At 38.9% G+C, this 23,447-nt stretch overlaps 1 protein-coding gene across 3 annotated transcripts; it reads right to left on the minus strand.

Moving 5' to 3' along the window:
• Positions 1 to 147: 147 nt before the first annotated feature.
• On the minus strand, positions 148 to 23,232 carry LOC127644602 (glutamate-rich protein 6). Of its 3 annotated transcripts, none has more exons than XM_052127859.1 (11): positions 8,056 to 8,329; positions 7,573 to 7,631; positions 7,223 to 7,333; positions 6,430 to 6,522; positions 6,157 to 6,323; positions 6,019 to 6,071; positions 4,455 to 4,621; positions 4,291 to 4,373; positions 3,069 to 3,224; positions 2,620 to 2,842; positions 148 to 1,467 (listed from the first exon to the last, which is right to left on the minus strand). In XM_052127859.1, the coding sequence occupies exons 1-11, from the start codon at positions 8,084 to 8,086 to the stop codon at positions 1,186 to 1,188; spliced, it is 1,425 nt and encodes a 474-aa protein (XP_051983819.1). In that variant the 5' UTR covers positions 8,087 to 8,329; the 3' UTR covers positions 148 to 1,185. The 3 variants fall into 3 exon arrangements, with proteins under 3 accessions (XP_051983819.1, XP_051983818.1, XP_051983820.1); XM_052127858.1 differs by having other exon boundaries at positions 7,223 to 7,336; XM_052127860.1 differs by lacking the exons at positions 7,573 to 7,631; positions 8,056 to 8,329 and adding an exon at positions 23,186 to 23,232 and having other exon boundaries at positions 7,223 to 7,336.
• Between the last annotated feature and the right edge of the window lie 215 nt (positions 23,233 to 23,447).

Here is a 23,447-nt window from a genome sequence, read left to right on the forward strand (position 1 = left end):
TTTATTTAAATATTAATTAAAGTTGGTAATGCAGAATGAGAATGGTACTTGAGAGTCATTCAGAAATCAGCTAGCTTCTAAAGCAGCATTTAGTCAGAAGTGTTTGTCTTTACACTTCTCACGTGCCACTTCATGTTGCTTGGTTCACTCGTGTAATGTCATTAACCTATTTTATAATCAGCCTTAGTCTACTCTTATCCAGATCACTTCAGGGGGAAAATCTGATCCTAGCTACACCGTCTAAGCATCATCCTATTGTAGACTTGTGGATCTTAGTTCTAGATGTTTCGTATTAAGCAGTATGACTAAGTAGAAACCTAATTCTTACTGTAAAGCAACACCATATTGTAGTTACTTTAATAACTGCCCAATTATTTACAGTTTGGCTTCTTGCACAATAATCTGATTTTTTAGATTTTTCTTTGAAAGCTGAAATCTTTACAACATGGAATTAAGTCTTTGGATCAGCTATTTATTTTGTATTTATGTCAGGTTTTATTTTGTATTTGAAATTGCAATTTCTTTTATATTAATGGCCAATCCGTAAATGTTGAAAACTGGCTGTTTCAAAAGTATAGCCACAATACGTAAACAATATAGGTGGTAACAAGATTTTAGTTGGATAAAATGGCGTTCTAACATTTTCAGTGTAACGTTATTTTACAAAGTAATTTTACAACTTGCAAGTTACATAAATCCTATAATTCGCAAAACCAAAATTTTTAACAACTTTACAGCTCCAGTAATACACAAGTTTTAAAAGAAGAATTACTGTAAGTGCTTTTATAAATTATATGCATCACATTTCTGTCTATAGACTACAAAAATTGGCCCCATTCACTTCCATTGTAAGTGCCTCTTTGTAACCTCGAAGAAAAGGAGAGAGAGTCGAAATAATGTTTGTGGTAATCAAAATTATGCCACAAAAACAGTCGATTGAGCATAACTTGAATTGAACCTGGAATATTCCTTTAAATATTAGTTTAAAAATTCCATCCTCATATTGTTGCAAACTGTATGACTTCCTTTCTTCCATGAAACAAAAGAGGAGATATTTAAAATAATTGTACCTACTAGTTTCTCTTCTTGCAATTAAAGTTATTATTAACTATTTTAAAGCTTCCAAAGTTAGTTGAGTGAGACTGCTCAAGCATGTTTTGTAGTATTTTGCTAAAGCGGGCCATGTTATACAGTTATTTCATTCATTCCAAGTTCATGCAGACAGCGCTGGATAAATCCCTTGTCTGACTCATCCATCTGCACTCTGCGGCTCAGGCTCTGCAGCCTCCGGGCCAGTGAGTGGAGAAAGGGTGGAGGTCTGACCTGCAGGTGCGTGGAGCTGGATGGGAAGGCCTGGCATTGCTGTAATCGTATCAGAGCCATATGAAGGCCGATCCTACATGCCAGAAGTACAAGCTCTTCTTTACCCATCAGTGGTCGAGGAGGCAGCATGATGTGGTCTGTGGACTACAAACACAACCGTTAGCTTGAGTTGAGTAGCAAGTGTAGGCTAATACAAAGATGAATCCAACAATACTGGGTATTGGTTGATATTAAAGTATTACCACAATTTAGGGCTACATATTAAACTCAAGTCCTTTTGAGAGTGTATTTGCATTCCTGGAAAATTATATTAAAAATATGATGAATATATTAAACATCTCTTCATTTTGATTTTGCAAGTCATAACGTGTCAAATTAAAGGAACATTACGGGGTCAATACAAGTTAAGCTAATCGACAGAATTTGTGGCATAATGTAGATTACCACAAAAATTCATTTCTACTCGTCCTTCCTTTTCTTTTAAAAATAGCAAAAATCAAGGTTACTGTGAGGCACTTACAATGGAAGTGAATGGGGTCTCTTTTTGGAGGGTTTAAAGGCCGAAATGTGAAGCTTATAATTTTATAAAAGCACACACTATTTCTTCCGTTTAAACTCCTGTATTATTTGATCTGTAAAGTTGTCATTTTTACAGTCGTTTAAAGTTTTTTGACATTACATTGTCATCTTAGTTGGAAAATTGGCTGTAATTTTAAACAGAAAATGTTTGTTAGTGATTTTATCACACTAAATCATGTTTAGACATATATTGTTTATGTCTTGAGGCTATACTTTTGAAAAAGCCATGTGCTTAACTGTGTGCCCTATCCCTGCATAATTTGAATGAAAAGGCATATATTAAGGGAATAAGGAAATGAGGAACATTTCCATTGTGAAAACAATTTTGCCATCTTTAACTTCTCAAAAATAATTTCTTCTCCAAATCAGATATACACAAATCCAATGTATGGCATGTGAACCACAGTACAGTGCATATACTGTATATTATATATGTTGTATTGCTGTTGTAAAAATGTTTTACATATACTATATTTCAAAATATTACATAAATGGCCTTTTTTCTTAATTGTATGTCACAAACAAATATTGGAATTTAATACAGTGGGGTCCAAAAGTCTAGTCTAGACTAGAGTCTAATGGAAGATACTTGAAAGTCAGAGTCATTAATGGAAGTCGCAGACTTTTAAACCAGACTGTAAATTCTGTACATACATGCTAATATATGTGGTCATATTACAAGTTCAAATATTTGTTTGCGTTTGTCAGGCTTCTTACCGAGATGCAGCTACCCACTCTGAACTTAGCTTGCTGTCCTAAGGCAAGGAACGACACAAACACCAACTGTCGCCCAAGAACTCGAACCCCTATGTTTAAATTGAGTGACAGAAAGATCGGTCTCAGGGTTGTCTGCGTTTGAATATGGTCCGTCCAGCTCCATGTTCTGATCCTTGCCCCACTCTCATCTAGAGTCTGCCCACCCCAAGCATCCATACTCAACCTGCTCCACAAGAAACATGAGTCACAGCAGAGCAAACAGAGCACATTCATTGATATCATTTTTATTTCCACTATTCAATTAACTTGTATGATGCACATACCGTATACATTACAATGAAGCTTGTAATTAAATCTTTTTTAATTAAATCTTTACCCTCTGTTACATAAAAAAAACAGCCCACTTGGGACATTCAAACTGTATCAGTGTAATAGCTATTTGACTCTACCAAATGCTGCTGTTGCCGTGGTAACAAGTGGCTCTGCCATCAGACTGGAAGAGGGCTCTGACTGGACAAACAGGAGCAGTCACATCATCATGTATTATGCAGACCCTTTCCCTCTTACTAATGAGGATGATGATTGCCAAGTTTCCTGATGGATAGCTATTCCCATGACAATAAGGACAAATAATAGCAATACAGTACATAATAAACTAACACCTATTAAAATCTGGCGTAAATGTTTGCATCAGATCTGACTCTATTGGCATAGATGCATAGGTTTGCCAACTGTCCCTTATAAGCCGGGACATCCCGTATATTTGCCGAAATTAAGGTGGCCTGTATTAATTTAGCAAAACACTTGAAGGACCCCAAAATCAATCAACAGCCCCCCTCCCTCCTTGACAAAATGCTCAAGGGTGACCACCCTCTGCCAGTTGGATAGCGAAATGTCCCATATTAAAGGCATCTGAACTGACAAAATGCTCAAGAAAGAGGGACTCCTGTGGGGCAGACAGTTCGGCAGCACCCCACACCCCCTGGTCAGACAGCGCTGTCCTTTATTGAAGCACTCAGAATGCTCTAGCACCCTTTATTAACATGCTGAAAAGTTGACTACCCCAGATAGAGTATCATGCATTAGCCTTTTGGTCTGATGCCAATGTAGAAATCCCCTATTTGCTGATGGGATTAATGGTGGGTTAGTGTGATAAAATGAGTAGTTTACAGGTGGTCAGATGTAAACTCGGGCTCCACAGCCTTTGGACCGGTGAGTGGAAGATCTGAGCAGTACATGGCATCTCAACGTCTAGAAAGAAACCATTGGGCTGAGAAAGAGTATCAAAAGAGTCGCATTGCCCATTACAAAAGTTAGGGGTAGGTTTAGGGGTAGCTGTAATAAACATGATACGTCGTCTTTTATGAGACTCCCCAGCCTAACAGTTCCCTTCTAGGCACAACCATGACAGTGGCCTGGCTGGGACGAGGTGCATGACCCCTGCAAATATGAGACGACCTGCATTCTACCATTTTTGCTCATAGGCTCTCAATTTTGGGAAAGTTTTTTTTTTTTTTTTAAATCACCTGCACCATAAATACCATGTGACTAATCACACTGAAATCACATCAAAATGACGTCCTGACAATTCTGATTGGCAGAGGGTCCTTCACTACCTACATTTCCGGTCTTTTCACCCTGTTTGAAAAGCAGAGTCATGTAAAAGGATACAAAACTTGAGCCGAGCCATCTGGAAACAAAGTAAGAAATTTATCTCCATTGGAATAGTACTTTTCCAAGAAACCTGAATTGTTCTGTAAAAAAAAGAGAAAGTCTGTTGATAATACAATTCATGATAATACAATGACCTAATATGGTTAATGTCAGTGAGTTACCTGATGATGAGTAAAGCCAAACCCAAATGACCACAGTGTAGAAGGCCCATCACCTGGCCACTGTTCAGAGCTCTCCTCATGAATGCCCTTTTGAACTTTCCAGATATTCTCTTTGGGCGCATAGTTTGACAGCCGAAAACGTATGACTGTCTTTGTTTTGGACACATCTGGGGAGAAGGACATCCCTTAAAACCATTAATTTACCCATTAGCATGCTATTCTTGAATCCATTCTGGCATATCAATAATTTGAATAATAATTGTGTGATGATACGCCACACATACCTCCTTCAAAAATTCACTATCAGAAGGTGTTTATGCTTAATCAAATCTGTAGTGGCTATGCGCTAATCTGAGCCTAATCTGATTGAAAATTGCTATTGCAGCCCTTATCCATAGGCATCATGCTTTCCATATCTGAATTAAGTTTAGACCATTTGTTCTGATTGCAGTAAAAAAAATCCAAAACAAATAGAGAAATTAAATAACATACGTGTTTAAGCAGTTAGATTATTACTTACTAAATATTGTTTACTAAACAAAAATATATACTGCAAACACAAACAAATGTTTAAGCCTATTTTTAAACTTTACACATTTCAGTTTCATAACAAAACCTTAATATATATATAAATTATTATTATTAAATATTTTTCAACTCCATTCTTCAGATGGTCACGTCTAGGCTCAACAACGTTATGCGGCAATCAAATGAAGTCAGCTGAGTACCTGAATGTACTGAATGACCAGGTTATCCATCAATGGATTTTTTTCCCCCTGATGGCACGGGCATATTACAGGATGACAATGCCAAGATTCATCGGGCTCAAATTGTGAAAAAGTGGTTCAGGGAGCATGAGGAACCCTTTTCACACATGAATTGGCCACAACAGAGTCCTGACCTTAACCCCATTGAAAGTCTTTGGGATGTACTGGAGAAGACTTCACAGTGTGGTTCATCTCTTCCGTCATCAATACCACCTTTAGCTTTGAATACGGCACACGTTTGTTGTGGCATTGTTTTGACAAATTTATAAAATGTCACAATATTTATTTCCATCCAGAGTTGCATTCATTTTTGGTCAAGATCTTGTATTGACAACAGGAGAGTCGAACTACTCAGTAAAGTGTATATTCATATGGCCATATATCACATTTCTGTATGGGCAGTGTGCTCTATTTTATCTTGCAAATTTAGGTGAATGCTGTCTTCCTGGTCATCCAGGTATCCTATGCATATTACAGAATATTTGCATGTGGTAGTATGCTATTCTGAACATATAGCCACAGCTTGCCCATATCAGCTTCTTATATCGCTTTGTTTTATATACATCCTCTTTATACCTATAGATCTAATAGTGGTTGGTATACAGTCTAGAAGTAGAGATTCAGGTAAATGTGTTATAGAAAAAGTGATTTATCACATCATATGACTTATGACAAGATAAAGGAATGTATAATTAGACTTAATAATTAAAAGAAATTAAATCTTTAATTTACAAAAGGCCCCAACCTTTGTAAATGATCCAGAGACATTCTGCCCAACACATTTTGAGGATACTCACTGTTCTTTACAGCCAAGTAACTGTTGAATCTTTCCATCTCACTCTGCTGCAGTCTGGAAATATGTCAAAGGTGGGAATGAGAAGAAAATCAAAACTCATTACTGTTTTGGAAATCATACTTCATATACAATACAAAACCTGTGTTTTCCTCTTTCTTGTGCTTTAACTTGTAGCTCTTTGTCCTCATTGGTAAAGAGGTTGTCTAGTCGGTCAAATCCACTAGACCTTCCTGACCGCTTCACATCCAGATGTTTCTCGTGGGCTACAATCTCAAATAACTCTTTGTATTTCTCACAACAGAAGACCTGAAGGCAAAATACAGGTCCAGTTAGACAATTTAGTCATGGATTCAAGAAAAGTGTTGCAGCTATAAAAGTTTGTGTTGACTCTGTCTTTTCTTAGAAGACTAACCTCTTGTGTCTCGGCATAAACCGAATCCAGAGGAGGCCAAGCTTTTAAACCACAGAATTGACACCATATCGGAGAGTCCCTTTGAGGTTGGCACTGTGTGACACATTAAAGTCATTTATTATGTTGGCTTGACGATGCCAACACACTATTATTTTTAAATTAGTGTTAAACTTTCAAACAAGGCTTTGTCAAGCCAACATCAAAGTTTGTCTTTACCTAACATAATAAAAAATTTAAGATGCTACAGATGTGTTTCAAACATATTTTTGGAGAAAAAAAAAAGTAATTTTAAAGAAATAGTTTACCAAACATGGAAATTCAATCATCATTCTGTCATCACCAAAGGAGAAATTTAGCACAATGTTCATGCTGCTTATTTTCCATTCAATGAAAGTGAATGGGGACTGATGCTGTCGAGTTCCAAAAAGGACAAAAAACACCACAAAAAGTGATTCATACATCTTATCATATGGCTTAAGAATAATAGGCTACTGTGCATGAGTCATATGGACAACATTTATGGTGCTTTTTCTCATTTTTGAGTCATTCCCTATTCACTTTTCATTGTATTAAAGCAGCTTGGACATTCTGCCTAACTTCTCCTTTTTTTGTCAACAGAAGAAATTAAGTCATATGGGTTTGGAACAACTTATGAGGGTGTGTAAATAATGACTTGTCTTGGGGTAAACTTTCACTAAAGCACATACAGTAGGCTACAGAAGTTTGTACAAATGTGCTGCGCGAGGAGGGCCGACATTTTAATAAGAACTGGTGGTTAAGATATATGGGCTACCTGAGGACTGTCGATCCTCTCCTGAGACTCTCTTTTATATCTCAGGAAGCCTGGAAGCCCACTGCAGAGATCTGGTGAGGAATGTATTGCTTGATAATACTCCTGCTCCATCTGCTGGATAGTAAATAAAATAATTGTAGAACTCATTAACCATTTTTACCTATATTTATATGCATGATCAAGATTGTGTGTGTAAAAATGGAGAATAAAGATCCATTGTTAAATGTTTTCATTTTAACAAGATTAACATTTGTATTGGTTGAAACTCAAACACAATACAGAATAAAGCAAAGCATTGTTAAAGGTTTTCAAAGTTAAGTATTCATGTCATCACAAGAGTTGCATCTTACACAATCAACATAAGCTAAGAGTGTTCCAAGCTCTGTATCCATCAAGGCAGAATCAGGATCTGGTAAAATAAAAAGCAACCTAATTATTCATATTTATTAGTACTTACGATCATTGGTACAGAATCTTTTTTGGACCTATATATACATCAGGTAACATTATAGTATGACTTTCTTACGTAAAACACAAAAGGAGATGTTAGACAGAATGTTAGCCTCAGTCACCATTCACTTTCCTGGTAACATTTAACAATACGTTTTCATTTGTTAACATGAATAATGAATGTCAATATTTTTACATAATTTATTAATCTTGGTTAATGTTATTGTAAAAATTGACTCACTTTAACTCACTTTTTATTACTTTGTTACAGGGAAAATTTTAAAATAACGTGCAAAACGTTCATAGAATTTTCTTCCAATCAACTAACAATTTACGGTCTAAACTGTATTGCATTGTAAAACATAAAGAATTTAAATGCTCACCTGACTGAAAAGTTCTCATTTGATCTTCCATATCATTTCTGCATTCCCCAGATATCCCTGGAATCACATGTTCACTGTTCCAATGGCCTGGACTAAAATTTCAACTACAGTTTCTTGGCCATCCACAGTACAGAACATTGGAAAGAAAGATATCCTATAAAGTGTGCTTTCCTTTACCACAAAAACTAATATTTCCTTCACAATCAGATTACATCTGATGGAAGAATATTCAAAGTCAGTCCTTTAGATTGTTCCACAGCAGTGCATTGAAGGTATAAACCCAGTGAATTGTTGATGGTATCCATGGATATTTGAGAGCCCTTAGGGGAGTTGTCCAGCCTGTAATATATCAAACCCTGTGGGACACCATTGTGGTCAGGCAGACCAGAGTGCCAAAACATCAAGAGCAGATCATTTTATTTTATTTATATGTGGTATATTTAAAAATACATGATGTATGGTTGCCTATATTTATAATGCTTGATTTTAAAAACTATACACTGTTCCAAATTAGGTTTGAATTACCTAATCGGTATGCACTGACCGCTACAGTGTTCCTGTTAGAAAACTCTGAGTCATTGATAGATAATATATTCCTTTAATGATCGCTCTGATGTTGACATATGAAGATGCATATGTAAGAAGGACATATGTAAGTTTTTTTGTCTGTTACTCATACAATGTCCCTAAAACACGAGCAATCCAGAAAATCTTCCAGTCAGAATGGCTGATGCAACAGTATGGCGCTACACTCATTCACTGAATGCACAATTTCCGTATCAACGCCAATAGCGTATATCTTTACTCCGCCTAGTGCTTATTCTGTGCTCCTCTCCATAATGAGAACAAACATAGAGAATTCTGTACAGCCACCCCTACATTTGAGTAACAGATGTGTAGAGTAATAGAATTCTTATGGTTGTGAATTCTCTGTATTTTCTGGGAGTCCTGGAAGTGGGATAAGGCGGGCGACAGGACGGGTGTAGACTTTATCCTTCACTTGAACCTCAGCAGCCCGTATGCACTTATCTTTACTTGGTATGAGCTTCACCACTCGACCTACAGGTCATTGGGCTCGTGGTAGGTTAGGATCAACTTTCATTACTACTGTGTCCAGCGTAAGGGACCCTGCCGATTGCTGCCATTTGCCACGGGACTGAAGTGTTGGCAGGTAGTCTTGTAGGTAACGAATCCAGAACTGATCTATCAAGTACTGACAATGTCGCCATCGACGGCGACCTATGGTCTCAGGAGCATAAACGGCTTGAGGCAAGGAAGCATCCTGCCGCCCCATAAGAAGCATGATGGTGTGAAGTACGTCCTCTGACAATGATTGAGTTCCCACTGCAACTTGGAGGGCATTCTTGATTGAACGAATCTCCCGCTCCCATGCTCCTCCGAAGTGCGAAGCATTAGGGGGATTGAATTTGAACTCAATTTGATAGATTGCCAGTTTGGCAATCCATTGCCAGATTGCCAGATTGCTGTTGAAGCTGTGGCTCCATTTGCTCGAAAGCTGTTTGGAGCTCTCTGTTAGCACCTCTGAAATTTGTCCCTCGATCTGAAATTATTTCTGCTGGTTTGCCTCGCCGAGCAATGAATCTGCGAAGGGCTAAGAAGGCATCCGTGTCCATTGAATTGAGGAGATGCAAATGAACTGCATGTGTCGTTAAGCACATAAAAATCACCCCCCAACGTTTCTCAGTATGTCTGCCAATCTTAGCAATGAATGGTCCGAAACAGTCAATGACTGTTGAAAAGAAAGATGGGCAGAAGTTACGGAGGCGAGCCGATGGCAAATCTGCCATTTGAGGAACCTTAGGCTGTGCTCTCCATCTTTGACACTCTGGGCAATGAAGTTGGTACTTTTTAATGGCCTGTCGACCCCTCAAGATCCAATACTGTCTCCTGAATTCCGCAAATAGTCTCTCAGAGCCAGGATGTAACAGACGTTCATCATAGTCTTTAATTAAAAGTACTGTAGCAGGGTGATGAGAATCAAGTACAATGGGGTGAATCTCAAAGCCACTAATCTGCTGCAACTGCCGTAGCCTTCCACCTACTCTGATAAGACCCGTTGTTTGATCCAGCTCTGGAGCTAGATCCCTAATTCTACTACTAACCCGAACTGACTGACCTGCCCTAACAGAAGCGAGCTCTTCTGGGAAGCTCTGTGCTTGGCAAGCTCTACAGAGTGTAGCTATGGCTTCACAGTAACTGTTAGTTAACTGAGTACGATTTGGCTCTGCTGCCCCGTGACATTGCTGATCTACAGCTTCGATTAGCTCTTTCCAGGAATCAAACTGATTTGCATCTGGAATATCATTCTGTGGTGACACAGATGCTAAACTACAGAATGTCAGACTTTTAAGCTCATTGGATTTAGGTAGCTGAGCAGTGTTTGGTCTCTTAGGCCACTTATCTGAATCTTGTAAAAGGAAGGATGGGCCTTTACTCCATCTACTGGGTCTAGTTAGCTCTAGAAGTTTCTTACCACGTGTCAAATCATCAGCCGGATTGTTTAGTGAGTCAACATATCGCCATGATCGCAGATCTCTTAGCTCCTGTATTTCCGATATACGCGTGCCGACAAATACCTTAAACCTGCATGACTCCGACTGTAACCATTCTAGAGCAGTTGTTGAATCTGTCCATAGTGTGGTCTGTTGTAAGAAAGATGACAATTCTGTCTGGATCATTCTCGCCAGCTGTGCTCCAGCTAGTGCTGCACACAACTCCAATCGTGGTATGGTCTGTTGTCGTTTAGGGGCCACTTTTGATCTGGCCATGATGAATGAAACATTAGTGACACTCTCATGAGCTGTAGAGAGGAATGCTACTGCTCCATATGCCCTCTCTGATGCATCACAGAAAACATGAAGGTGATGTTCAATCCCTGTTTTATCCATCACTTCAGGGACATAGCAATGTGGGATCAATACTGCACTGAGGTGAGGTAATTCGCTCTCCCATTCATTCCAAGACTCACGCAGATCTGCAGGGAGATCTGAATCGTCCCAGTCTCTTCTCTTAGACCATAACTGCTGTATGAGAATCTTGGCCCTAGTCGTGTAAGGCCTGATAAAACCCAAAGGGTCATATTGACTTGCAAGTACTCTATAAACTGCACGCATTGTCAATGTTGAATGCTCGATAGGTCGGTATCTGTAACCTAGAGTATCTGTCCCACAATTCCAACAAAGTCCTAGTGTGGGTTCTCGAGGATCACCCCCATTGTGTTCTAACCATAGTTCCATGTCCTGGGATCTAGCGTCAGGTGGTAAGTGAGCCACTACTGATGAGAGATTGCTAACCCATTGTCTAATTTCAAATCCACCGTACGCCAGAAGTGCACGCAAGTCATCCGTTCTAGTTTTAGCTGCTGCAGCTGTAGGGAAACTCTCCAGACAATTATCCACATAGAAATTGGATTCGACTGACTGGATAAGATCAGGAGTGCTGTGTGGATGCTCTTTGATGTGCTTCTGTAACGCATAAGCAAGGGCTACTGGTTGTTCCAAATGGCAGCACCTGCCATTCGTATATTTTCGGTGGGATCTCTCGTTGCAAATCCCGCCAAAGAAATCTTTATAAGGGTTTGTCTTCAGGTAACAGGCGAACCTGATGAAACATACCTTTGATGTCTCCACTTATTGCAACTTGGTGCCTTCGAAATCGGACCCCAAGGAGGGACGGTCCAAGGTTTGGTCCTGGCAAGAGCTGCTCATTGAGGGAAGTACCCTTGTAAACGAAGGAACAATTGAACACTATACGTGCCTTCCCGTTATGGTAGACGAGGTGATGCCGTAGATACCAAGATTCATCCGATTCTTTAGCAGCTTCAGCTGTAATCTCTCTCACATTTCCTGCTTTTATTAGTTTAACTATCTCCCCTTGATAGGCAGCTGCCCTTTGTGGCTGATCTATGAGTCGCTTTTCCATACAACGGAGATTAGCTAGCACTGACTCCTGAGGAGCTCTCAGTTTGGGGGAATCTGTAGACCGTAAGAGAGGGGTGGCATAACAATGAACTCCATCAACTAACACTCTACAGGTTTAGCTCTCTAGGATCTTAATAGACTCTCATACACTTACAGTACAATTTAAGTGAATGGGACCCATTTTTGGAGGGTTGAAAGGCAGAAATATGAAGCTTATAATTTTATAAAAGCACAAACATTCATTCTTCTGTTATAAAAATAATGTATTATTTGAGCTGTAAAGTTGTTAAAATGGTAATTTTAGGGTTTTGAGGTTTGTTACAAAGTCATGGCAACGTAGTAGTAAAATTGGCCATAACTTTACACCAAAAAAAGGTTACTGAGTTTATCACACTAAAATCATGTTTACTCGCATATTGTTTATGTTTTGTGGCTATATTTTTGAAAGAGTGACTATTTTAACTTAAAAAAATTGGCCCCCGTTCATTTCCATTGGAAGTGCTGTAACCCAAATTTTAGCTTTTTTGAAGAAATCAAAAGTAGTTTTTGTGGTGGTCACATGGGTTCAATTGGACCGATATTGTCCGGAACAGCATTCCGGCACCTTCGATTTCAAAAGGAAAAAAAGTTATTGTTTGTCAGTCAATTCCATTTATTGTGTTCTCTGATGTGTTTTATGTTTGATCCATGTGACACATTTCATTTCTATTTAGCGAGAGCACTTGTTCAAAAATATGTCAAGTTCATTATGCTGGTGTAGAATACGAGAGCAGCAGGACCCGCATACAGACGCGTGTTTCAGTTCGTGTCACGATGTGAGGGGTGTAGCAATCATTTCAAAAGTGAGGGGGACAAACTTTTTACACTGGACGTGAAGTGTATAAAAATATATTACTGATTTAAGTCCAGAAATAACTTTATTTAAATGTAGCTTTAATAACTAATATTGTGCCATATTATAATGGAGAAAGGAATTGATGAATTTAATTTACCAGAAAGTTTTTGATTTCTTACACATTACACTGTAAAACATTTACATTTATGCATTTGGCAGACACTTTTATCCAAAGCGACTTACAGTGCACTTATTACAGGGACAATCCCCCCGGAGCAACCTGGAGTTAAGGGCCTTGCTCAAGGGCCCAACAGTGGCATCTTGGTGGTGCTGGGGCTTGAACCCCCGACCTTCTGGTCAGTAACCCTGAGCCTCAACCACTGAGCCACCACTGCCCTACCAGGTGAATGTTTATATTGTGAATCTATTTCTACCTGTTCTAACCTTAAAAACGTTTGATGCTAATGTAACCAGATGGGTTTAGTCATAATCATTTTTTCATTTAAAAAACAGTTAAATGAGATTTTTTTACCTAGCACAAGCTACCTGACAAAACATTTTTATATGCACTTGACAAATCAGTCAAACAAACAATATTACTGTCCTTCACAGGCAAAACACAGAAACAACACATTTGAATTGGGAATATTTGGGAAAATGTGTTTTATGTGGTAACATCTAAATGGTAACAGGTTTGATTGTAAAAGTCAAACATATTATTTAACATAACTGAAAAATTAGAACTAGCTTTTTAAGGTAACAGTTGCAGGTTACCAAATTTTAGTGATCTGTCCTGTGACAGACGCATTTGTGGGGCAGAATTTGACGGCAAATTTCAAGAGAAAAACTAATTTTCCTGGCTGGATAACGTAAAAGTTTATAAGCCATCTCAAACCCTGTATTAATACTTAAATTAAATGGCTAATTTTAATTTCCAGCCCTTATTCTCAGCCAAACTCTGATGTCAAACAATCCCTAATATAACTGATATATCTAATGATCATTTAGTGAAGACTGGGAAGCTTTGAATTTTTTTTACCCATTGTCCGTTGTAGCCTACCTGCCATTATTGGCATGCGTGGCTGCACAATCAAAGTGTGCAAATGATCAATGCTCAGGCACAGTTATGTCACCCACTGGTGCAGTGTTGGATGAAAAGTGTGAATAAATTTGCATGTAGGTGCAAGTTCTGATTGCTCGCATAATAACAAGAAAGCTTCTTCCATGGGGCCTGGGTGGCTCAGCAAGTAAAGACGTTGATTACCACACTTGGAGCCACCAGTTTGAATGCAGCGCGTGGTGAGTTGGGCATGGATGCTGCGGAGAATAGCGTGAATAGCCTCCACATGCACTATAAGTCTCCACGGTAACACGCTCAACAAGCCACGTGATAAGATGCACAAATTGATGTCTCAGAAAGGCAACTAAACTCTGTGTTCCGCCACTACGCCACCATGAGGACTTAGAGCACATTGGGAATTGGGCATTCCAAATTGGGAAAAAAATTAAGAAAAAAAAAAAGCTTCTTCTGTTTTCTGATTTGCGCAATCATACCATAATTATAATATTATAGATCATCATCAAAATATGAACAGATGCCAAATGACAACTTATATTGCTTGACATCACAGTACAAACATGAGTGGAAAGTATTTTGCCACATTGAGTTTGTGACCAATGACTGGTGGTTGCCGATCAAGCCCGGATGACTGGCGTGGTTGCCATGGAAACGAGCTACAATGAGCTCATTCAGTGCATGGTTGAGCAGCTGTCTCCTCTTTTAAGTGATTGACCAGTACTTTTGAACATTTACATTTTTACACATTTGCTGTGTAATACAGACACTCAACATATTTGCCCTGTGAAAAAGTGTGGGGGACAAACTTAGGTTTTATTGAAAGTGAGGGGGACACGTCTCCCGCGTCCCCTGCGTATTCTACAGCCATCTCCGTTTCATAGAAATCCCGTAATATGGAATCGACTGATCACCCGTTTCATAGATCCACAGATATGCAGAAGAAAGTTTGTTTAGTGTATTAAAAAGCTACTATGATTTTGAATGAATTTTTATTAAATGTTTTCTAGCAAATGTAGGTACAATGTGATTCGTGAAAATGTGGATATTTTGAACTCTTTTGTAATTTAATGCAAATGTTTTCATCACAAATTACATTTTACGACATCACCCGATTTTAGGGATCCTCGACCTCTGAAATCCCAATTAAACCCCTGGTGATTCGTATGTCACACATTTTTCTTTTAAATATTATAATACACTTTAATATTCGAAGAATTACACAAATAGTTTGCTCTCGTACATGTGCAACAATTATCAGACCAACTTACTAAATGAGAGAAATAGAAGACGCAATCTTCATTAAGAGCGAAATGAACTTGAACCCGCCACAGATTTAACACAAATCAGGCCATCGGTAAACGCAGCAGGTGATCGGCCGTTCACGCATCAATTTACCAAACGTGATTAAAGCAGCTCAATTACTATATTAATTGTGCGCAATGACTGTGTTGCTTCACTGCTGTCGCACAGAATGGCGCATGGGAAAGGCCGGGGTAGTTTATTTGTTATCTTTACCTTCACGTTTACTTTGATACATGGCAAAAGTCTGTCACACTTGTCTGAACCACAAACAACGAGCGATGATGTCGACGAAATTCTATCAGACCAATATATGGCAGACCAAGGTGGATATTTTGAACCGGTAAATAATTTTGAGTACCTTCGTGACGACGGCGATGTTTCAGGTATGGAGGGTGAAAAAAATAAAATAAAAATATTTACCATATGGTGGACTTTCGCATGTAGGGATTCTCAATTCCAGTCCTGGGGACCCGACCCACAGCACTGCACACTTTATTTTTCGTATAGCACACCTGATTCAACCCACTACTTCAACACACTCTAAAATGACTGTAGAAATTGATTTTTAAACTAATTTACGGCTCATATAACACATGTTTTAGCAGAAGAATGATTGTGCAAGTGATTTTTATCAAATTTAGTTGAATCAGCCTTTAACCCCTCGTAATTGGCCCCGTTTGCTTTTGTTATAAGGAATGCTTTTTATAATGTGTTTATGGCTATTGACATTATGCCACAAATGCTGTGGATTGACTGTAGGCCTACTGAACCCAGAGAATTCATTTTAAGGGAGCCATGCAAAATGTGCAGTTGTGTTGATCTTGCTCTGTGTTGAAGCTGCTTTGGAGACAGTGTCTCCATAGCTGAGCTACTGGTGTCAATCTGATTTTTTTCTATCTTAAAGCGTATACCTATTCAGCATATACCATAGTGAAAACCGTGGTTATGGGGTATTCAATGCAGACTTTGTATGCATTGCAGATCTGCCGAATTCCATTATTCAAGGCGAACATGTAAGGTCTACCGAAGCAGCCTGGGATGCTATGTCTCCAAAGCTGAGGTGTGGTGATGACCTCATGAAGTTGCAACTCAATGGTCCAGGAGTGGCACAAGTTGAGCTTTGTAGAGGTAAGCTGTGAATTTGAGTTCCAGTGATTTTAAATGAATTTTAGAATTTTATGCCCAAATTGACTACAACCTGCCACAGCAAATTTCCTAATTTAGTGCATTTAAGTAATTCCATGGATCATTAAATACCGATGCAATTAAAATGTGAGAATAATGGCTTTTAGTCAATGTCTTTAATGAAGTCATAAATTTACTTGTACTCAAATCTGTTTTCAATAAGTTGTGCATTTTCATGGAAGATAGACAAACTTTGTTTCTTTGCTAGTCTTGCAGTCAGGGGGCATTTCCACTTGTCCACACATTTGTACAAGTTTGTCAACCGGTAAAACTGTAGTTGTCATTTCATGTGGTCCTAAATCAGAACTTGTTAATCCACAGGTGATGATGCACCAGTCCCACTCACTCAGTTGCCACCTCACTGTGGACACACCACGGTCACTTATGGAGGCCTTGTCTATGCTACGCCTTATGATGGTTGTGGGGTTGTGCAACAGGTATAACACTTTCAGCTTCAGTTTAAGAGTTTGGGGGAATAATCAATAAATGTCTGTGTCTTTCAGGGAGGGAGTTATGTCATGCAAATGCTTTGGCATGGATATCCTGTGGTTATCTCTTGTCCCATGGCCACTTCAGATGAAAGTCAAACCATGCCTGGACATCCACTACCTGGATTTATGCAGATTATGTTGCATCACACTCCAGGCTCTACTCCTGACACACTGAGCCCAACTGAAACCACAGAGCCAGATCCATTTCCCGGATATCCGCAAGGGTTTTCGCACCATGTTTCTTGGCATTCCAACTACCCTCATTACCGTCATCCTGGTGCAGTTCAACTAACTGCCATGGCCCCCATTTTCAAACCAGCAGTTGCTCCGGAATCAATCCAGCAACCACAACTTCATAGGTATCCCCAAGGGCTTTGGCCATACAACTACCCTCATTACTATCATCATGGCATGCCAAAGCCGACCGCAAAACTAGCTTTAACAACTGTCCCCACAACCCAGGAACCAACCAAAAAGCCACAGCATCCTGGGGACACCCAAATGTTTTGGCCATACAACTACCCTCATTACTATCATCATGGCATGCCAAAGCCGACCGCAAAACCAGCTTTAACAATTGCCCGGGAACCAACCAAAAAGCCAAAGCTTCCTGGGGGCACTCAGATGTTTTGGCCATACAACTACCCTCATTACTATCATCATGGCATGCCAAAGCCGACCGCAAAACCAGCTTCAACATCTGTTCCCACCACAATTACCCGGCAACCAACCAAAAAGCCACGGTTTCCTGGGTACACCCAAATGTTTTGGCCATACAATTACCATCGTGGCATGCCAAGGCCGACCGCAAAACCAGCTTCAACATCTGTTCCCACCACAATTGCCCAGCAACCAACCAAAAAGCCACGGCTTCCTGGGTACACCCAAATGTTTTGGCCATACAACTACCCTCATTACCATCATGGCATGCCAAAGCTGACCGCAAAACCAGCTTCAACATCTGTTCCCACCGCAATTGCCCAGGAACCAACCAAAAAGCCACAGCTTCCTGGGCACTCTCAAAAGTTTTGGCCATATGACCACTCTCATTACCATGTGCATACTCCCAGAAACCTAGACCCTATCATACCACCTATAACTGCAGCTGCTGATTGTGAATTTTCTGATAACCAGCCTCCCCATTTTCCTGTGTTTGATGAAAAATATCCCATTGCATATGCTGATGATTTGTGGGAGCAAAAGTCGGAATATGATCCCAATTCTTTCCTTCTGTAATGGCTGAAAAGTTATTGCAGTGAGTAACTTTTTAGTTTTTAGACGGCTAACTGCCGGATTTGTTCACGCTAATATTTTATTTTCCTTAACAGTGGAAAGCTGTTCAGAAAATCACACATCAGATCTGCTAGTCTCATTTTGATTTGTCTTTAATCTGGTCTATTGTATTAAATTCTCAAAAGCAAATGTTGTGCCTTTTTTTTTTTTGTTTGTTTTTTTTCATACAACTTTCTAGTGTTCGTGAACCTCCCCAAGTATTTAAAAGTTAGGCATGTCATGACTCCTTTAAAAGTGCACTCTGATACATATTAAATCACATTCCATCTTCAACTCCCTCTGACAGCTAGGGACAGGGATGCAGCATTACTAAACTAGTTTCCTATTACTGGTGCAGTTGTAGAAATTCTCAGTAAGACATGATTAGTTTAATCCGTGACTGAATGTGTTCAATAAGGTGTGGTTACTGAGTTTAAGTGAGTAGTATCTGGCTGGTCATGATCATAACATGGCAGCCCTCAGGAGGGACACTCCATGTAGAATAAAAAGGCTTTAATGTTATTATGACTGAGTGAGTGCTCATGATTTGGATGTATATTTCAAAATTGCTATTCATTTAGAGTATATTTTGTGAACCAAGTACTGCACTTCTAAGGTTACAATGTAACTTACGCACATGTGGACCGTTATTTCTGTAGTCTTTTGGTAGACACATGGTGTTGTCTGCTTTAACTTGAAGCCTCATCTGGCAGCAGGAACATTCACATTGCTTTAAAGCCTCCACATCAGAAATGTAGTTAAATTATACAGTATGTGAGATCTGGTATTTTGTAGTACTACTTTACATTAATCCGGTTGGGTAGGCTGTTAATGTAATGTGACTTCCATTCTGCCATCTTTGTTTAGGCCCTTTTATTTGTGGAATTTCTTTTTAGACAACTGAAGCATAAATAACATGTAAATCGCACTGAAACCACAGCTAAATTATGTCCTGACAATGCTGATTGGCAGAGGTTCCTTCACCAGCAACATTTCTGGTCTTTGCACCCTGTTTAACAACAAGTCAGTTAAACTTAAGGGATATCAATCTGTCCAGTTAGGAAGCCCAAGCAATTATGAATCAGTGTCACCTCTTTTGGTGCAAATTAAAGTGACAACAGGTGCACTGGAAAGGCAAAAGCAGAACAACCCCTAAAAAAGAAATGTTTTTGCAGGTGGTGGCCACTGACAATTGCTCTCTCGTCCTTCCTGAATGAGTCTTCTCTAGTTTTGCATTTTGCTAGTGTCCTTGTCACTACTGGTAGCATGAGGAGGTACCTGCAGCCCATTCAGGTTGCACAGGTAGTCCAGCATCTCCAGAATGGCACATCCATATGTGCCGTCGCAAGAAGGTCTCCTGTGTCTCCCAGTACAGTTTCAAGAGCATGGAGGAGATACCAAGAGACGGGCCATTATACAAGGAGAGCTGGACAGGGCCTTAGAAGGGCATCAACCCAGCAGCAGGACTGGTATCTGCTCCTTTGTGCAAGGAGGAACAGGTTGAGCACTGCCAGAGCCCTACAAAATGACCTCCAGTGGGCTACTAGTGTGTATGTTTCTGACCAAACTGTCAGAAATGGGCTCCATGAGGGCCCAAGGTCCTCTAGTGGGGCCTGTGCTCAAAGCCCAGCGCCACGCAGCTTGATTGGTATTCACCAGAGAACACCAGAATTGGCAGGTCTCCGCCATTGGTGCCCCGTTCTCTTCACAGATGAGAGCAGGTTCACACTGAGCACATGTGCCAGACGTGAAAGTGTCTGGAGAAGCCGTGGTGAACGTCATGCTGCCTGTAACATCATCCAGCATGACCATCATCCAGGTCTGGGATGAGATCCCCTAGGAAACCATCTGCTGTCTCATCAGGAGCATGCCCAGACATTGTTGGGAGAGCATACAGGCACATGGGGGCCATACACACGCAAGTTGGAACAGCCTGTTCTTGAATCCATTCTGGCATATCAATAATTTGAATAATAATTGTGTGATGATACGCCACACATACCTCCTTAAAAATTCACTATCAGAAGGTGTTTATGCTTAATCAAATCTGTAGTGGATATGCGCTAATCTGAGCCTAATCTGATTGAAAATTGCTATTGCAGCCCTTATCCATAGGCATCATGCTTTCCATATCTGAATTAAGTTTAGACCATTTGTTCTGATTGCAGTAAAAAAAAATCCAAAACAAATAGCAAATAGAGAAATTAAATAACATACGTGTTTAAGCAGTTAGATTACTACTAACTAAATATTGTTTACTAAACAAAAATTTATACTGCAAACACAAACAAATGTTTAAGCCTATTTCTAAGCTTTACACATTTCAGTTTCATAACAAAAACTTAATATATATAAAATATATTAAAATCATTTTCTGAATAACTAAAGACTATAGCATACACGGTAAACTGCCTACAATTTTTTAAATAGTAAGTAAAATATTATACATTATTCCACGATAAACATTTCAAACAGTAGTATGATTTATTGTTTTCACATGACCCCAGCACAGTGCATGGAGATTCAAAGAGTGAATAGTTGTAATCTTCGAATGTATTTATTCATTTTTAAGTCAAATTTTGTGTACAAATGTCTTGACAATTGACAGCCCAGTCAAATAATGAGTCAGCAAAGAGATGTTGAAAATCATGGCCGATGTATTACTTCCATTTCATCCATCACACTGGAAATGGAAGGTCAAGTTTTCCATTATTTTCCAAAATACATACACCGGTGACAAAACGTTTGGAATAATATACAGATTTTGCTGTTTCAGAAGTAAATTGGTACTTTAATTCACCAAAGTGGCATTCAACTGATCACAAAGTATAGTCAGGATATTACTGATGTAAAAAAACAGCACCATCACTATTTGAAAAAAATATATTTTATCAAATCTCGACAGGCCCCATTTCCAGCAGCCTTCACTCCAACAACTTATCCTTGAGTAATCATGATAAATTGATCATTTGGTAGTAGAAAATCACCAGTTTCTTGTACAACAGTAAAGAGAAGACTCAGGGATGCAGGCCTTATGGGAAGAATTGCAAAGTAAAAGTCACTTTTGAAACAGAAAAACAAAAAGAAAAGGTTAGAGTGGGCAAAGAAACACAGACATTGGACAACAGATAATTGGAAAAGAGTGTTATGGATCTTAACCCCATTGAGCTTTTGTGGGATCAGTTAGACTGTAAGGTGTGTGAGAAGTTCCCGACAAGACAGTCACATCTATGGCAAGTGCTACAGGAAGTGTGGGGTGAAATGTCACCTGAGTATCTGGACAAACTGACAGAATGCCAAAGATCTGCAAAGCTGTCATTGCTCACATGGAGGATGAAAACGTTTGATGAAAACTCTGAAGTAGTTTAAGATTTATTTTTTCTTCAAATTTTAATAGTAATTTCTCACGTTATTAATGTCCAGACTGTACATTGTGATCAGTTGAATGCCACGTTGGTGAATAAAAGTACCAATTTCTTTCCATAAAAGCAAAATCGGTTTTATTCCTTTTTTTTTTACATATGTCTCAAACAAATTGTGGAATTTTAAACTATATATGCCCACTTTTTTAAATACATTTTAATATGTATTATCATATGGCCATATATCACATTTCTGTATGGGCAGTGTGCTCTATTTTATCTTGCAAATGTAGGTGAATGCTGTCTTCCTGGTCATCCAGGTATCCTATGCATATTACAGAATATTTGCATGTGGTAGAATGCTATTCTGAACATAACACAGCTTGCCCATATCAGCTTCTTATATCGCTTTGTTTTATATACATCCTCTTTATACCTATAGATCTAATAGTGGTTGGTATACAGTCTAGAAGTAGAGATTCAGGTAAATGTGTTATAGAAAAAGTGATTTATCACATCATATGACTTATGACAAGATAAAGAAATGTATAATTAGCCTAAATAATTCAAAGAAAAAAGTAATTTTAAAGTAATAGTTTACCAAACACGGGACTGATGCTGTCGAGTTCCAAAAAGGACAAAAAACACCACAAAAAGTGATTCATACATCTTATCATATGGCTTAAGAATAATAGGCTACTGTGCATGAGTCATATGGACAACATTTATGGTGCTTTTTCTCATTTTTGAGTCATTCCCTATTCACTTTTCATTGTATTAAAGCAGCTTGGACATTCTGCCTAACTTCTCCTTTTTTTGTCAACAGAAGAAATTAAGTTATATGGGTTTGGAACAACTTATGAGGGTGTGTAAATAATGACTTGTCTTGGGGATAGTACAAAAAATGGTGTGGTGAGACAAATTCAGAATGGCAAAATACCACCACAGTACTCATACAAAGTGCAATTTTGCCATATGTTGAAATATTATTGTAGAACTCATTAACCATTTTTACCTATATTTATATGTATGATCAAGAGTTAGTAATCATTGTAAAAATGGAAAATAAAGATCCATTGTTTTTTAATACTTTTTTTTAAGCCCTTTTTCTCCCTATTTGGAAAGGCCAATTCTCACTATTTAGTAGGTCTTCATGGTGGCACGGTTACTCGTCTCAATACAGGTGGTGGAGGACAAGTCTCAGTTGCCTCCGCTTCTAAGAAAATCAAACCGCGAATCTTATCATGTGGCTTGTTATGCATGACACCGCTGAGACTCACAGCATGTGGAGGCTCATGCTACACTTGGCGATCCACGCACAATTTACCACGCACCCCATTGAGAGCAAGAACCACTAATCATGACCACGAGGTGATTACCCCATGTGACTCTACCCTCCTTAGCAACCAGGCCAATTTTGATTGCTTAGGAGGCCTGGCTGGTTTCACTCAGCCCAACCTGGATTCAAACTCATGACTCCAGGAGTGGTGGTCAGCGTCAATACTCGCTGAAGGCCCCCATAAAGATCCATTGTTAAATGTTTTCATTTTAACAAGATTAACATTTGTATTGGTTGAAACTCAAACACAATACAGAATAAAGCAAAGCATTGTTAAAGGTTTTCAAAGTTAAGTATTCATGTCATCACAAGAGTTGCATCTTACACAATCAACATAAGCTAAGAGTGTTCCAAGCTCTGTATCCATCAAGGCAGAATCAGGATCTGGTAAAATAAAAAGCAACCTAATTATTCATATTTATTAGTACTTACGATCATTGGTACAGAATCTTTTTTGGACCTATATATACATCAGGTAACATTATAGTATGACTTTCTTACGTAAAACACAAAAGGAGATGTTAGACAGAATGTTAGCCTCAGTCACCATTCACTTTCCTGGTAACGTTTAACAATACGTTTTCATT

The sequence above is a fragment of the Xyrauchen texanus genome, chromosome 6 (assembly GCF_025860055.1).
Source record: "Xyrauchen texanus isolate HMW12.3.18 chromosome 6, RBS_HiC_50CHRs, whole genome shotgun sequence".
NCBI lineage: Eukaryota > Metazoa > Chordata > Actinopteri > Cypriniformes > Catostomidae > Xyrauchen > Xyrauchen texanus.